Consider the following 17,790-nt stretch of genomic DNA (forward strand, 5'->3'; position numbering starts at 1 on the left):
TGGGCCCCAGAGCGCAGGCTCAGTAATTGTGGTTCATGGGCTTAGTTGCTCCACGGCATGTGGGATGTTCCCGGACCAGGGCTCAAACCTGTGTCTCCTGCATTGGCAGGCAGATTCTTAACCACTGCGCCACCAGGGAAGCCCCACATTCATTCTTAGGGAGGAATTTTATTTTATTTTTTTTGCCGCACTGCAAGGCATGTTGGGATCCTAGTTCCCTGACCAGGGATCAAACCTGTGCCCCTTGCAGTGGAAGTGTGGAGTCTTAACCACTGCACCACCAGGGAAGTCCCAGGGAGGAATTTTATAAGAAAGCAACTAGGATACCAAATGAGCACAGTTCATTTTCCCAGCCAGGATTATGTATTAGTTCATTTTCTGTACTTATTCATGGGATGGATGCAGAGGAGAAGATTGTTAGACCATTTAACACTGGAATTAGGAAGAGAGTAAAACAGTTTTAATGTGAGAATGAATGTCTCACATTTATAAGGGTAACGTTTCCATCCGGTAATATTATAAATAAGTTAATAAAGAAAGGTCTAAGGAATTGTAGGAGCCTCTCCTTTCCAAAAAAATAACAGAGATGCAGGAAAGTCTGCTGTCAATGTCCTCAAAGCATCACTGTATAAATAATTCTATTATTTATTATTTCATATAATTTTTTTTTTTTTTTTTTTTTTTTTTTTTTTGCGGTACGTGGGCCGGACGCACAGGCTCAGCGGCCATGCTCACAGGCCCAGCCGCTCCGCGGCACGTGGGACCCTCCCGGACCGGGGCACGAACCCGTATCCCCTGCATCGGCAGGCGGACTCCCAACCACTGCGCCACCAGGGAAGCCCCATATAATTTTTGTCAATAATTTTCCCAGACCCATTTGCAATAAATTAACTTTTCCCATTTATCATAGAATTCCTAAATTTTTGGACCATTTACATATATTGAATTACCTAGTAGTCCTCTCCATTTGAATGTCACTAATTGATTTACTAAGCACAATGTAGTGCCATACACTGACTAGGCCATACACTGACTAGGCTTTGTAAGTAAGACATAATCTCTAGTCTCAAGAAGCTACTGGCCCATCCTTCTGTCATCCCGGAAGACAGAAGAAAATCAGCCATCTTCAACACAGTCTTGAAAAGTCCTACGGTGGAAGTGAATAAAGAGAACAAGACAGTCACTGCTAGTCCTCCTACATCTATTTTTCCATTTCTTTCACAGTAGTAGAATTTCTAGCTGGGCATGGCTGACCAAAATAAAGCCTGCATTTCAGCCTCCCTTGCAGCTATGTGTGGCCAGGTGACTAGTTCAGAACAACGAGATGTAAGCAGAAGTGTTGCTCAGCAGCTTCAGGGAATTTCTCTTAAGAGACAGTAGGGCTACACCCTTTCTTCCGTCTTGTTTCCTGGAATGCAGATGTGATGGCTGGAGCGCCATCTTGGACCTCAATAGTGGAGTGGAAGCTAAAAGGAGCAGGGTCTCTGAGAATTTCTTGGTGCTGAGTGAAGAAGTCAAGACAGTAGGTGTATATGTCTCTTTCTAGGAGAGTGATTCTCTTAGAGGTATGTCCTCAGCCCCACCGTCACCCATAAATGGTGGGGAACAAATAAAATAAAATTAGATCTTTTCTTATAGAACTTGAACTGTTATGAGGAGAAAAAAGAGAGGGTAAGGAGGTAATCAAGAGATGGAGGGAGGTATGTGGGCTCAACTATGATAATGAAGGTCTATTACTTACAAAATGAAATCCTAACTTCCCATTATGTCATGCAAAGCCCTTCATGCTCTGCCTCTCTGCCTTCCTCACCGGCTCATGAAACTAACTGTGAGCTCTTTGAGAACAGGTTTTGTATCCTAATTGTCTCTGTAAACCCAATGCCTGTAAATACCACCTGCTGAAAAACAAATTGTTTTCATTCAGAGAATTTACTGTTACACCTGGTGTAGTACTGATAGGCTGTATGAAAATGATTTGTACACTATTATGGTTTCCCTTTGCTATTGAAGGTAACTTTTTCAGCACTCTTCTAACTTACTGAAATATATTAATCAAATCAATGCAACATAGGAAGAATAAGTGAAAAGAGTTTCGAAAATAAAAGATAATGTCTTAGTTTGAAGCAATAAAATGAATTTGGGTAACTGGAGCAATAAACATTACTCATTTTATGACATTTTTACAGGAACTGCTCTAAATATAAGTTAAGAGGCCCTGTAATACTCTTGGACTAATAAGAATTTGTTCTGTGAACTAAAGTACAAATATTTGGATCAGATGCACCAAAACAAATATGAAAGTGTCACTTACTGGCCCTACAAACCCCAGTAATCCTGACCGGATGAATGGTACATCCCCAACAGGAGAGCCTGCGGAATTCACTGGAATCACCTAAAAGACGGAAGCAAGTGAAAATGTTAGCTTAAAAAAAAAAGTACTTGATTTTTAAAAAGTCTTAAAAAAAAAAAGAATTTAAAACAGTAATACATGCTTGTTGAAAACTAAAATTATAAAAAATAGTGAATCCAGTAATCCCACCTGCTTAAGACATACAAACATTTATAGTTTGTTGTTTACCTCTCCGGACTTTTTTAGATTCACATATTAACATATTAAGAATTTTTTTAAGGGATCATATTATATATACTATTTTGTAACTTGCTTTTTCATATATTATATGTGTTTCGTATAGTATATGTATTTTGGATACTTTTACAAGTTGGTAAGAGTCAATCTAGCTCTCTTTGTACAAGAGTTCTATAATATACCATCACATGAGGGAATGAGATAACATAGCCCTTGGAGTCAGATGTAAGTTCAATGTCTGTCTTTGCCACTTACTAGTAATGTGGGCCTTGGGAAGGTTCCTGCATTTCTCTATACCTCAGTTTCTTTAGCCATAAAATGGAACTCTCAATGCCTATCACAGGCTTAGGGTAAAGATCAAGGGAATATAAACAGATTTGTAGATGCAAGCACAGTGCCTGGCCTAGAGTCGGTACTCAGGAAACCATCAGAATCAGCACTATTAGAATGTAACCAGTCCTTCTGGCTAGGTAGGTCATTCTAATTTTTCACTATTACGAACAGTGCTTTACTGAATACTGCTGTACATATTTCTGTGCATTTGTACAAAAGGCATGAGTCTTTTCAATTTTAACAGGCTGTCCTACAAAATTATTATAGCAATTTACACTCCACCAATACCGTATTAGAATGTTTTTCCCATACTCTGGCTAATATTACGTTATCAATTTTTCTAAACTTTGCCAATCTGGGAGGCAAAAAAAGAAATCCCACTGTTATTTTAATAGCATTTATTTATTACTAACATGGATGAATTTCTTTTCCCTTGTTTACCGGCCATTTGTATTTCTTTTGTGAATAGCCTAGTCATGTCTCCTGTCTATTATTTCTATTTGATTGGATTTTTCCCTTTAATTTTTAAGATTTCTTTTTTTACACAGGGAACAACTATAACAAGAGCTAACATTTATAAAATGGCTATCATGTGCCAGGCATGGGTGTAAATACAGTTAATTCTCAAGAAAACCCTATGAAACAGAATTAATATTTTCATTTTACAGATGAGAAAGGCACAGAGAGTTTCATTTGCCTCATATCAAATAGCTAGTAAGAGATGACAATGGAAAATTAGCTCTTTGCATTCGTATGTGTTGCAAAGTTTTTCTTACCAGAAGCTTTTTTTTTTTTTTTTTTCCTGGCTGCACCACGCGGCTTGTGAGATCTTAGTTCCCCAACCAGGGAATGAACCTGGGCCCTCAGCAGTGAAAGCAAGGAGTCCTAACCACTGGACCACCAGGGAATTCCCTACCAGTAGCTTATTTTTTAAACACACTTTTATTTTCTAAGCAGCCGTTTTTAGATCTTTTGTTCTAGTGAAGTGTTAACCACATTGAAAAATTCTCTCAGGGTTTAAATATAAGAATCCAGTAAGAAAAATATTAGAAACTTTAATTTGCAAAACCAGTGCAACAGTTTTCTTCTCCTTTTTTTCTTTTTTTTTTGTTTTTTTATTTTATTTTTTTTATTTTTCTCTTCTCCTTTTTTGGTTAGTATTATTATTGTACTTCACTGTCATTAAATTTATCCTGCAGATTTCGAAATTTCTTCATCACTGTGGACCTAGCAGCTTAGTAACAAATCTGAGAATTTTAGCTAGGCACTTGCCCTCCCAGGGGAGGCAATGTAATAAAATATTATTAGTATCTTCAAACACTGCTTGAAGATCTTATTTATATAAGGAAAATGCAATGAAGAAAAACTCAGATATTGGAAACATACGTAGTTCAAGCACTTAAAAGAGAAATAAGGTGAGATTTAAGTTAGTAAAATGTATAAAAACTCAGCAGAGATAATTAGTCACCTGTGAAAGTAAACCAAGAGAATGGCAGTAAACATGTGCTTTAAGAGTTTATGAATTGGTCACAACTTTTGAAGGTAGGCCAAGAATGTAGTAGGGATAGTGACAGTGATGGTGGTGGTGATGATGATGATGATGATGATGATGATGATGGTGGTGGTGGTGGTAATAATAGACATTTAATAATATATATTATGCCATTTTAGGCTGTATAAACATAGATGATGGAGCCTTTTTCAGCCACCACATCACACCACACATATAGATAACACTCTCCTGCCATTTACATCTATTATTACATAATTACATGCACTGATTTTCAAATGGGATGGTAGACAGATGTGCCCTGCCATATTGAGACTGAGAACCACTAGTCTAGGTTACAGAAAAGGGAAGCACAAAGACTGAAAATTGGCAGTGGTCATATAAGCCCTGTCTAGTGTGAAGGGGACGTGGCCCATAAACTGCAGTTCTCTTTTCCCTAGAAGGTACCCTGAAGCAGGTTAATCCCAATTAGGAAATACCGACAATTAATTATGCCTGTTCTGATTTCCAGGCTCACCAGGCAAAACTTTCATTACAATTTGGCTTCACATGCAGAACTGCCTGCAGAAAAACGATGTGCTAGTTCCACTGAAGTATGAGCTATTTGAGTTTTATGTATTTTCCTGAGGTACCACAAGCATGGAGAATAGTGCCAGACATGCAGAAGGTGCTCAATAAATATTTCTCTCACTGAAAGACTGAATAACGGCAACAATCTGCCCCTGTGACAAGCCAGGTTTTCGTTTTTCATTAGGAAGCTGGCATTCTGGTTTACATTAGTCTTTACAAGTGTGGTTAACTTGAGCCTACTCTTCAGAGATGGATCCATTCTCACTACACTCTCAGAATTAAATTTTGGGTCTTACAACGCTCAAACCATGGCACATTCACCAGGGTGAATTTCTGTGAGGCCTCTTACTCTTTATATATGTAAGAGATAAACAAGGGCACTTCCTGTGTGCCAGGTACTGGTCTAAGCATTCCATAAACATTAACTCATTTAGTTCTCACAACATTCCTATGGTAGATACTATCATTACTCACATATAAAAAGAAGGAAATTGGGGCACAGAGAGGTTAAGCAGCTCAACTAGTGCATGGCAGTCAGGGCTGGACCTCAGGCAGTCTACCTCTGGAGCACACACTCCCAACAGCTACACTGTGCTATTTCCCATCAGCCAGCTCAGCTGCCCTAGTGACACTGACCTCACGCAACACATTCCCCATGAAACTTTAACGTCATGTACCTCAAATGTATTTTTTGTCACACCAGCAAGCCCAAAGTACATCATGCCTCCTGTTCTGGAGCTGACACAGATTTCTCCAATTTCATCTGTTTTGCAGAGCTGGGGAGGTCCATCGGGTCTCACAATGCACATCATCCCTAGGGTACAGAAAGTATAGTCAAGGGACAGTCTGGAAAACCTTCAAAAAAACAGTCTCATCCTTATGAACCCACGAAAGTTTTGCATTCACTGAGTGGCATTAAGTAAGAATACCAAACAGGAATGTTAAAAACAGACCTGATGCTACATAGGTATATCTAAAATTTCCACCTTTCACCCCTGATAATAAAGAATTTTTTAAATTCAGCAAATAAAACATACAATAGATGCAGACCGAAGCTTTTAAAGACAGTGACTTATTAAAAATGACTGCAAAGTCCAAAGAAACAGGTTAAATTAATTTACCCTTATACAGATCAAATTCAAACACACAGGAAGCAATGTACTCTTAACTTTCTGCCAGCCCATCGTCTTGGCAATTACAGTGAAAACCAGACAACTTTAGTATCACTCAGTACTTAGCTTTCCATGTGAACAACTGTAACTGAAACATTCACAATTAAATCATCCAATTTCTGCCAGAAATAAGTATGATTAGAATCACTTAACTCTTAGAGAGGCTTTGAGAAATTAAGTGACTTAGTACTAAAGTTTGGATTCCTGGTTTTGGATCTCATATTTTATCAGGCTCCACTATCTCTAAAGACGAATCTTCATGAAACACCAAATGGTGCTCCTGAGAACTCACCCCCGGGCATTACATGTCCCACATCCTGAACCGTCAGTGCTGAATTTTTATCTTCAGTATTGACTCGTATTACCCCATAGCTCAATCCATTCATGGAGAGAATGGCTCTTCCCGGCAAAGGGGCCCCTGGGACTCCAGGCCTGAAAACAAAATAAACTCATGAAATTTGGCAAATGAAATGACACTAAGAGAAAAGTATGAACATGTAGGAAAGGAAATTTCCTCTGGCTACCACACACACAAAAATCCGCATTTTTCTCTACCCAAAACATGCCAAATTAATCTAATTTACATGTGCAAAGCATGGTGAACTTTCATTCAGATGGAAAAAGTAAATTTTCATCAGTTGTTAAGAATATACTGGCTTGCAAGGGGGAGGGGGAGGGAGCAGGATGGACTGGGAATTTGGGGTTGGTAGATACAAACTATTACATTTCGAATGGATAAACAACAAGGTCCTACTGTATAAAATAAAAGAGAAGGTATATATGTGTATAACCAAGTCACTTTGCTGTACAGCAGAGACTGGCAGAACACTAAATCAACTCTACTTCAATTAAAAAATAAATACATAAAAGGAATATACTGGCTTGGGTGTACTCTCTATATAGGTACTTTGCATATATAAGCTACAATCAAGAACAGTCTATTTGTAGTCTAAGATGCTAACTAAGGATTCCGAAGGGCAAAACAAGACAGAAAAAGAACTAATTCACAAATACGAGATGATAATAACTAAAGTAAAACTTCAGTTTACCAGTTACACTTAGGGCAAGAGTGGGAAAAATAAATGAGATGCTTCAAACTGCTTTACAAAGTCATTTTCACTTTCAGGATTATGAAGCAGAAAATTAGACCACACCCCTTGTCATCACCTGGTCAATTCCACACATTTGATCAAAGTTGTAACATACATCAAGAGCACCAACATTGTGAATGATACCTGCGGATTGCGACAGTCATGGCTTCGGCAGAAGTAGCACATGGACAGATGGCCTCAGGTTTCAGACCATGGCTTTGGAACAGACTCAGGAAGGCATCACAGGATGACACAGACCCTGAGAAGTTGAAATAGATCAACTTGAAAGCTGAACATACGATTTTCATTATTGCAGGAAACTGGTAAAGAATAGAAAGCTGACACATCTGTACACCATCAATTCCATGCAAATATTTTACTGTGCCTGTGAAATGGTTGATAGGTTTCAAGGACAAACAAATGCTCATCTAGCCCATGAAAGGTCAGTGACACTATTGAAAGTTACAACTTAAAATAAGGCTCCTCCTACCAAACTGCCCAATCAATAGCAGAGATGCACTGCAGGCAACAGGTAGCCAGTTTGGAAGCAAGCAACTCTTCCTGAAGTAACTACTGCAGTTTAGCCAATGCATTACTAATACTCTGGCTTAGTTCCATCCTGTTCATGTATTCTCTGACTTGTTTCTTACTAAGGTCAGTCCCAGGTCTGTGTTTTATACCAAGATGATCATTGTGACTACTGACAGAAATCCACTGATGACAAAGAACATAGTAGTATCTAATGCTTTACTTGATTCTACCATGTGGAGGCTCAAGATGTTTATGCTTGTCAGGAAAAGCAGGCAACACAGTAAGATCTCTAAAAGCTTTTGCAAACTCCTTAGATTTGGTGACAGGCAATTTACATAAAGTCCAGACACTTGGCTATATCAAGTTACCTTCTCATAGCTCTTTTTAGTTACATGATAGAGAAAGGACCTAAATGAGTGAGCATGGAGTGGTTTTAAAAGCTTACAGATCCATCAAATGATGAATGACTATATAAAATGTAGTATATCTATACAATAGAATATTATATGGCAATATAAAGGAATAAAGTACAGACACAGGCTACAACATGGAGGGACCTTGAAAACATGCTAAGTGAAAGGAGCCGGTGACAAAGGACCACATATAGCATGACTACATTTATGTGAAATTTCCAGAATAGATAAACATATAGAGACAGGGAGTAGATTAGCAGTTGCCTAGGGCTAGGGGACAGAGGATGGGAAATGGGGAGTGACTACTAATGGGTATGGGGTTTCTTTTGGGGATGATGATGTTCCAAATTCAGGTCAATGGTGATAGTTGTATAACTCTGTGAATATACTGAAACCATTGAACTGTACTTTATTTTTAAAAAATTTTTTAAAGATTTTTTCTGATGTGGACCATTTTTAAAGTCTTTATTGAATTTGCTACAATATTGCTTCTGTTGTTTTATGTTTTAGTTTTTTGGCCAGGAGGCATGTGGGACCTTAGCTCCCCGACCAGGGATCGAACCCACACCCCCTGCATTGGAAGGCAAAGTCTTAACCACTGGACCACCAGGGAAGTCCCCCATTGAAGGGTACTTTAAATGGGCAAGTTTTATGGTATGTGAATTATCTCTCAATACAGATATTAAAAAAAAAATTGCTTACAGAAAGGGGATGAAAACCTCAGACTACCAAAGGAAAGGATATTCCCAGACTGACACTCTAGAAATACTCACAGGGATTAGCCCCGTCAGTGACAATCAACATGCGGAGGGAGCTCAAGCTCACGTCTCTCTGGTCCCGATGCGCCATCATAGCCCAGTGCAAGTCTCGGCACTTTACTAAAGCAACCTTGGCTATAAATGCAAAAGAGATAAAGTCAATACACACATGTTAAATTTGGTAGATATTAGTATATTATAATAAAAACATTTTTTACTTATTTTAGGAATCACGATTTTCACTTAGACAAAAATAAAAAAGGTTTCAAAGGAATTGTTCCAGGTGCTCTGAGGCAGCAGCGACTGACTGGACGCACGACTGCCTTTTGCTCACTGTGACCTGCAGGCAGGCCTTGTATCCTAGCCAAGGAAGCTTCGAACACCAAAGCACCCAATAAATCTAATTCAGGGCCCAGATTCAGGCACAATTCTTAAGAATGGACATCAACTGAGATGAACTAGACAACATATCTAATTGTTTAATAACCAAACTCTAAAATCTGTCAAGGCACCAAGGCATAGAATTATGTCTCTAGAAGAGCAACTTGAAAATCCCTGAAATTGCAAACAGTCACATAATCAAAGCTTAGATGCTGTGTGTAACTACCTTTGTGGGCATGTACTCTCTGGACCCAAGAGAGAGGGCAAGTCTTCATAACAGAGTAGGGTACACTAATTGTATGCATCTTATTCATTACATTCTGAAAAGCAAAGAAAGATAAAAAGTAATCAATACCTAATACATACTTAGCATTTTAAAACTGAACTGATACTTTGTTAACAAGTTTAACCATACAATACTCAAACACATGCTCTTTGAAAAAAATTGAAAATATTAACTATAAGGTTGAAGCCTCTTTTGCTACCTATTCTCAAACCTGGTTCCCTTCTTTCCTCCTCAGAAATCATCATCGTTATGAATCTGCCATGGAGCCTTCCAGTCTTTTCCCCATGTATTTACATATATATTCATCCCCAGAGAAACATAAACATATTTTTAACATAAAAGGCATCATGCTATACATATATCTACAACTTGCTTTTTTTTTCACTTAAATTGTTCTAGAACTAAATCTATGTACATCAGTATAAGAGATCTATACAATTTTTTTTGACCTACTGCATAGTATTCTATAGTATGACTGTACCACAATTTATTTGGGCATTTCCCTATTATTGACAATTTTTTTTTGCAATTACAAACAATGTTTCAAGGAACATATTTATACTCATTTACCTGGCACATGTGTAAGCGTTTCTCTAGGGTACGTACAGAAAACTTGTACTGCTGAGTCATAGGATGTGTGCTTTTACCGCTGAACAGATAACTGCCAAACTGCTCTCCAACCCTCTAAGTGCTTTCATCATGTTTATGCTTGCCACATGCCACAAAGGGCTGGGTCTTAAAACGCAAGAAATCAACGTTTCACTGTCGCTTACCGGAGGTCCTGCCCAGACCTGTTAGGTGTTTGAGTAGATAAAGCTGAGTAACCTGAGGGGGTCATGCAATTTGGTGTCTCTCCTGCCACCCAAACCGAACATACCCAGGAGCCCCTGTCCCCAAAGAGACCCAGCCTGAGAGTAGTTAAGTCTTGGTACTTAGACTAGCCATTTTGTTCACCACCCAAGTGGCCCAAAGATACCAAAGTACCACTGTAAACCTCTTTTTCCTCCCTCCCCCAGGTTTCTAGCTATGGATTTCAGGGAAAGAATGGTGTGTGTAACTAATTCTTCACACATGTCCCTATCTTGCTCTGTGTATCAGAGAGAGAAGATTCCCTCTAACTCCTCACAAGGGTTTCTTAACCGCGGATTAAAAAAACAAAATGGGAAGGACTTTAGAAAAGAGCTAGAAAGCATGTATGCTCAAGGAATAAGGGTTTTGTGGGTTTTTTTTTTACTAGTTTGAGGGGTCCTGGGAGAAAAGGGAAACCGCTCCTCTTCCCCATGCTTCATTTCCTACTCTTTCTCTGACTCCTGCAATGTGTGACGAGATACTCTCAAAGGTTCTTTCAACTGTAGGATACTGTATCTCTTCTCTCTCCCCTCCTAATCAGCATGCTCCATATGTAGCTTTTCCCACTTGAAATGTCCCCCCTTCTACTTCCACCCCCCAAATATCTCTATATGGCTACATCTTACCCATTTTTTAGTCCAATTCAACTGTCACCTCTTCCATAAAAATTGAGGCCACAGCTGGGAGGAAGTCGCCTTTTTCTAACTCCCTTAGGATGGTACCTGTTCGTCTATTATGGAAAGCAGTCTCATCTACCTTGTTATTCTATTCTTTCATTGCAGCATGAACTCATTCAAGACATTTCGTTCAATGGAAAGGTTAGATATTATTAAACACAGTTGCAAAGTTCCAGATATATTTAAGTAATCTTTTCTTTAGAAAAGAGAAGAGGTGACTCACAGTTTTTTGAAAATTATAAATAAACATATAGCCATTTGTACAAATTTTTAAGCTTTGAGTCATCATAGCAGATATTTAAAAGATTTTTGATCCTAAGTTCTCCTACATACTATTATGTGAAAGGTATGCCCAACCACACAATGAAGAAAAAACAGAATTACATTCTCCTTTAAAAAAATTACCATTCGTATTGCAAAATCAAATTCCCCTGGAAAATACCACTGATCTTTTAGGGGCTTAAATTTCAAACAAGCACTGAGTGATGCTGTGGTTACATAGCACACACAGTGACCTGAATCATAAGCACAATTTACACTAAAGGCCTTGATTCTGTGTAGCTTACCGCAAACATGCCATGCCACAGCCCAGCATCCTTCTTAAAGTCTAAAACATTTACTACTGTTTCCCCTAAAATAGAAAAAAATAGGAAAAAACACAAGGAAATCATCTTTAGTGTTAAGTTGCAAAATTATGTCACTTGCCTCTATTAAACAACTGATTTGGTACTTTTAAAGAAACCACTAAAAGTTCTCAGGGTCTTCTAATTACTTGAGGGTCCCCTCAAATTGGCTGGGGGACTGATCACAGGGTGACGTGGTCACAGAAGAAACAATGAGTTTGGAATTCCTTGACTTTGGCACTGTCTTCGAGATAATTTTTTCCTAATTATATAAGGAACACATGTTTGTTTTAGAAACTTTGGAAGTTTCACAAGCATATGTAAAAAATTACACTTCCTACAAAAAATGTTGGTGTATGTATATATCTATATATTATATCTACATACATGCACATATAATTCTAAGCTTATATACTTATAATGCTTATATAGAGATAGATACTTGACTAACAAAATTGGTACTGTATCTAATTTGTTTCCACTTAATGATATACTGAAACAATCTTTAATATTCAAGAACATGAGTTTTAATACCTCAGCGTATAACCCATTATATGAATGTATTATATAATAATCAACTGCATTTGTTAGCATTTTGATTGATTTCATTACACACACAAACATACATACATACATACATACATACATATATATATATATATATATATATATATATATATATATATATATTTTTTTTTTTTTCGGTATGCAGGCCTCTCACTGCTGTGGCCTCTCCCGTTGCAGAGCACAGGCTCCGGATGTGCAGGCTCAGTGGCCATGGCTCATGGGCCTAGCCGTTCCGTGGCATGTGGGATCTTCCTGGACCGGGGCACGAACCCGTGTCCCCTGCATCGGCAGGCGGACTCTCAACCACTGCGCCACCAGGGAAGCCCAAACATATATATTTTTAACCAAACAAGAATGCAGCTCTATAATGCTGCTATAATGAGCATGTATTAACTTGTTTCATTCTATGAAAGGAAAATAAAACACTAAAAAAATTAATATTGTGAAGAACATTCTAAGGGAAATAGTCATTCCAGAATATATATCAACACATCTAAAGTCCAACAACCCAGAATACATTTTTGTGTTTTAATTTGTGTTTTTTGGTAGCAGAATTTCTTTGACTCTAACTCCATACAGCTGGTGGCAGCTCTAACGCACGGGGAGATGGAGGTACCTGACATTCCGCAGCTAATAAGCACATGGTTTTAATTAGTTTTCTATTTCTGCACTCAAGAAATCATGCTTTACATATTTGGTTTGCCCAGAATTTTAGTTTCTTTAAATCACAGCATATTTGTGAAAAAGAAGAAAGCAAGCCAAGAATGTGTCTTAGAACATTTCCCTCTGAATGTGGTCATTAACTGGAGTCCAGTTGCCGAGCACTCTGCTCTAAGTCACACAGATCTGAGCTCACAGTGCAGGCAGTCACGGGGTGAAGTCTGACCTTCAGAATAATTGCAGGCCTGGGACAGAGCTTGGCAGTGAGACAGCATTGCAAGGCGGGACACTGTAACTCCCATTACACTCCCTTCTTTGCTTGTTTTATACTAGGAAAAAAACACAAAAACACAAGAAACAACAAAACGGGTTATTTCAAATGACAAAACTAGAATCCAAAAACAAAACCCTGAAAAGCCATGACGATGGGCTGAATTTAACGTTTCATATAAATATCTGAGGCTACACACTTGGGCCCCAAACTCTAATCACACAAAGACAGGACTGGGTAATGTCAAAGCTCAACAAAAGTATGTGTGAAAAATTCTTAAAAGTTTAATTAGTTGTCAGTGTGAAGTGGCTGCTAAAGAAGCTAAAACAAACCTGTGACTTCAGCTGGGTTAACAGAAGCACAGTAGCAAATACAGGGCAAGAGCAAGAGCTAAAGGTGTGGAAGTGTGGTCCCTGTCTATCAGCAGCTCCCGGCTGGGAGGGGAGACTGGGAAATGGCCTATTCACTCCTCCAAATCAATCAACTATAATTTCGCTTTTACCTCGATGCTCCATTCAAGTTGCTTTTTACCAAGATCAGTCACATTTTTATTGTTAAGTCAAAAGCACATATTGCATACGTTACTTTATCAGACCTTTCTGTAATATCTCACACCTCCCTTCTTGACACTTTCTCCTTCCTTGGCTTTTGTGATACTCCTCTTCCTATTCAATATTCTCTCTCTCTCTCCTTTCCCTCCACTTTCTCTGCCCATCCCTTGGATGTTGGCATTCTCTGAACGTTCTGTTCTTCCTCTTCTCTTTTCACTTTAATTCATCAGGGTACCACATTTCTGATGACTCCCAATTCTCTACTTCCAGCCCAGACCTCTCTCCAGAGATCCAGACTCAGAGGATCAACCCTTCCCCTCGAATGACCCGTACTCCTGTGAAACGCAGCCAACACCACCCCTGTATCTTTCATCCATGAAAACTTTTCTTGCTGTACTTCCTATCTTAGCGAAGGATGCCATCCATCATCTATCCAGTTGCCCAAGTCAGAAACCCAAGTGTCTTTCTTGCCTCCACCCTCTTCAGAGTTAGTCACTAAGTCCTGTCTCTCCCCTACACTAACCTTCAATACCAAACCCTCTAGCCATCTGTTTCTTCTTGCTCTTTATCTGTTAAATTTATTCTTTTCAAGCACAGCTATTTGTCCTCCTCATTTCTCTAGTCTCTTGCTTCCCATCACCCCCCACCACTCCCATCCCCAAAGCAGCAGAAAAATATCTCTGCCAGTAAAGCATTTCTTAAACCTCTGAACTTCTCTAAGTCTTTTGTAACTTTCTTATATGACAAGGATCAATTTCTTTGTTGTCTTTCTCTTGAATATGTATTTATGTTCAAAATAATTAGAATAGAAGGGCCACTATAAGGCATTTTACAAGCCAAAAGATGGAAATCTAACAAACCAGGAGGATCTACTAACATTAAAACTACAAAAAGTTAGTTTTAAATTTTGTGGGACAGCAATTGAAGCCAAAGGAAAAGCCAGAATGTACATCCTAGTCTCAGGACTTACCTCAATGTATGCTGGTTCTGTACCAGCAGGTGAGATGTGGGGTTGCCAGTCTTTAGGTGGCTTTGAAAGGTACTTGGAATCTGTTACAACCCATTTGAGCCGGGGCCAACCTAAATCAAACCCAAAATAAAAACTGAATTGCCTAAGCCATCAGGAAAGGAGTTCACCATGAATTGGTCATTTTAAATATCAAGAGACCAAATCAAGGTCATTTTATAATCAGTAAAATATCTTTATTAGTGTTTAGTGATAAATCACCAGACAATTATACCTTCTTTCAAAAGTACAATCGTTCCACATGCTAATTCCAGGCCTTGACATTACCTCAACAACTGGGAGGTCCATTTGGCAGTGGAAGTCCACTGAGGTTAGTGGTCTATCCTCTGTCTCTACATGTAGCATTTAGCTTTAGTGAACAGAGTGGTAGCTTTTCCAACCATCAGCATAAAGGTTAAGGGTGTGGGCTGTGGAATCAGACAGATTTGGGTTCAAATCACTGCTCTGCCATATATTAACTATGACTTTGGGCAACTTACTTAACCTCTTTGTGTCTCAGTTTCCTCACCTGTAAAATGGGGATAATAATGGTACCTACTTCATAAGATTGTGAGGATTAAATAAGAAAATATATGTTAAGTACTTAGTTATTATTAAATTAAAACACTAATTAAAGCACTCAGCTTTAATTTTTAACTGATAATTCAGGTACAAATATTACTAACCTTTAAACTGTACAATTTCTCCATTCTGGGTTTTTGGCAATCCCTTTAGACAAACTTCACTGGTAAGAGCTAAGGCAATACCACAGCTTCCCAGCAAGAAGCCAATCTGCTGCCCTCCAGCATCCTGTGGAGAAAAGATAATGAGCAAGGTGGGGGAGTGAACGTGAGCATACTGAAGACCAAAACCTGACACTTAGTAACACTCTGGCACTTGTGTGACACTCATGGAACCCCCTGATATCTGGCAATTGTCAAAAGCCAGTGACAATATGTTCTTCCAAATAATTTCTACAACACAACGATTTCCTAAGTGCAAATCACATTTTATTAATCTGACACTGCTAACGATGAATTCCACCAGCCAAATGTGACCATTTTAGTTAATGGTCAGCAACACTCCTCTTTCAGATTAATCTCAGGAAATGAAATAAAAGTGAACATGGTTAAGTTGTCTTGACCTAGCCATACCTCCAAATCCAAAAGCAAAGCAATTCAGGTCAGAACAAAATAAATAATGTAAATGGACACCAAATGTACAAATTTACAATGAAAGTGAATGGACGGTTATACCCAAGTCCATATACTCCTTATTATTCTATTTTAAAGGAGGTAGATTTAAGCCTTACAGCAATAGCCGAGGAAGAAACCAAAAGAGATAGCCTAAAGCATTTCCATTAAGATTTCATCTTTAAAGTATCATTATGAAACCACATAAACATTGCCAACTTAATAATTTAAGAACAACCCTATGATTTCCTGACCAATCTAAAGATACTATACCCATCAACCAGAGTCTCAGGGATGCTACCAATTTTTTTTATTCCTTTCAGAAAATAATTTTTTTCTTATAAATCCATAGTCTCCACCATATTTGTCTTCAGCATCAACTCCCAATGATAAACTGCACGAGAAAATTAGGGTCAAACAGCTCATGGAGAAATCATTCAGTTAAACTTTGACATCTGCCACATATGCTTATTTTAGTAGGACGGATGTGTGGTCAAAGTAAATTCTGTACCCCAGAGTAGTAACACAACATCACTGCATCGCCGTTCGACTTAATGGAGGCCCTAGATGTTATGATACAGTTAAGGGAAATCCCTTCACAGAAAGGTTTCACCTATTGTAAATGTGGATTATCTATAGTCTCTGAAGCAAGAGTGGTACTTTTGTTTTCAGGATTTTTTCTTGATGTGGACCATTTTTAAAGTCTTTTTTGAATCTGTTACAATATCACTTCTGTTTTATGTTTTGTTTTTTTGGCCCTGAGGCATGTGGGATCTTAGCTCCCCGACCAGGGATCAAACCCACACCCCCTACACTGGAAGGCGAAATCTTAACCAGTGCACCACCAGGGAAGTCCCGAGAGTGGTACTTTTTTTGTTGTTGTTGGCTGTACCAAGTGGCTTATGGGTTCCTCGACCAGGGATTGAACCCGGGTCCACGGCACTGAAAGCCCGAGTCTTAACCACTGGACCGCCAGGGAATTCCCAAGTGTACTCTTTATAAAATGTAATCATTGAAAAGTCAAGTATGTCCCCATAACTTTTAAGTGATATATAATACTAGAAAAATTCTATCTTAGTTGAAAACAGGTTATTTTCATGAAACTTATAAATATTCATAAATAAATTTTCTACAACTTTCATGTTTTTAGAAAGTGAAGCTAAGTGTACTTAAGAAAATGGTCAGACTATTTTTTAATGTTGTAACTGAGTCAACTGATCCAAGAACCCAATGCCTGCCATGTCGCATCAGGCTACACTTCTCTTAAATTTAGCAATGTTACCTTTCTGGTAAGAGGTACCTCTATAGGCACTGGAATCACTTCGGCCAGGAGACATCCATAAAAAGCCACCATAAACATGACTGGATCATTGTTGGGGTAAACCAGGGCTACCTATAGTACATAATGACATTCAATACAGAGGAATAAGAGGAGACTAACACTTTCACTGCCACTAAGTGATAGATTTATATATGACATTTAGCATGAACACAATACATCAAACTATTTAATGGCCTAAAGAAAATTAAGTTATTCAGAAGGATGCACAAATCTAAAAAGATCTCTGTCATTCCCATGATTATACTAGGCACAATTCGGGGACTATAATGCAATTCATCATCATCACCATAAGAATTTTTCATTTAATTCTATTGGTGATTTAGCAGTAAACAACTCACCTTCAGTAGTAAGCTAATTACTTAGAAAACCTAAGGCAATTTACTTTAGTGCAGGGCTAAAGCAATAAAATTAATGTGATG

At 38.4% G+C, this 17,790-nt stretch overlaps 1 protein-coding gene across 5 annotated transcripts in view; it reads right to left on the minus strand.

Moving 5' to 3' along the window:
- The window catches only part of DIP2B (disco interacting protein 2 homolog B), a 244,992-nt gene that overhangs the window by 37,609 nt on the left and 189,593 nt on the right, over nucleotides 1-17,790 (minus strand). For 4 of the 5 annotated variants that reach the window (XM_060111725.1, XM_060111726.1, XM_060111721.1 and 1 more), the window contains 11 exons: nucleotides 17,312-17,422; nucleotides 15,523-15,646; nucleotides 14,801-14,910; nucleotides 13,235-13,337; nucleotides 11,725-11,789; nucleotides 9,573-9,666; nucleotides 8,981-9,100; nucleotides 7,408-7,522; nucleotides 6,465-6,604; nucleotides 5,678-5,814; nucleotides 2,312-2,392 (listed from right to left, as the gene is read on the minus strand). In XM_060111725.1, coding sequence (XP_059967708.1) covers nucleotides 2,312-2,392; nucleotides 5,678-5,814; nucleotides 6,465-6,604; nucleotides 7,408-7,522; nucleotides 8,981-9,100; nucleotides 9,573-9,666; nucleotides 11,725-11,789; nucleotides 13,235-13,337; nucleotides 14,801-14,910; nucleotides 15,523-15,646; nucleotides 17,312-17,422 — 1,200 coding nt within the window. The remainder of the gene's footprint in view (nucleotides 1-2,311; nucleotides 2,393-5,677; nucleotides 5,815-6,464; nucleotides 6,605-7,407; nucleotides 7,523-8,980; nucleotides 9,101-9,572; nucleotides 9,667-11,724; nucleotides 11,790-13,234; nucleotides 13,338-14,800; nucleotides 14,911-15,522; nucleotides 15,647-17,311; nucleotides 17,423-17,790) is intronic. The other variant, XM_060111724.1, reaches the window with a different exon arrangement.

This window comes from Mesoplodon densirostris, chromosome 11, assembly GCF_025265405.1.
Source record: "Mesoplodon densirostris isolate mMesDen1 chromosome 11, mMesDen1 primary haplotype, whole genome shotgun sequence".
Lineage (NCBI taxonomy): Eukaryota > Metazoa > Chordata > Mammalia > Artiodactyla > Ziphiidae > Mesoplodon > Mesoplodon densirostris.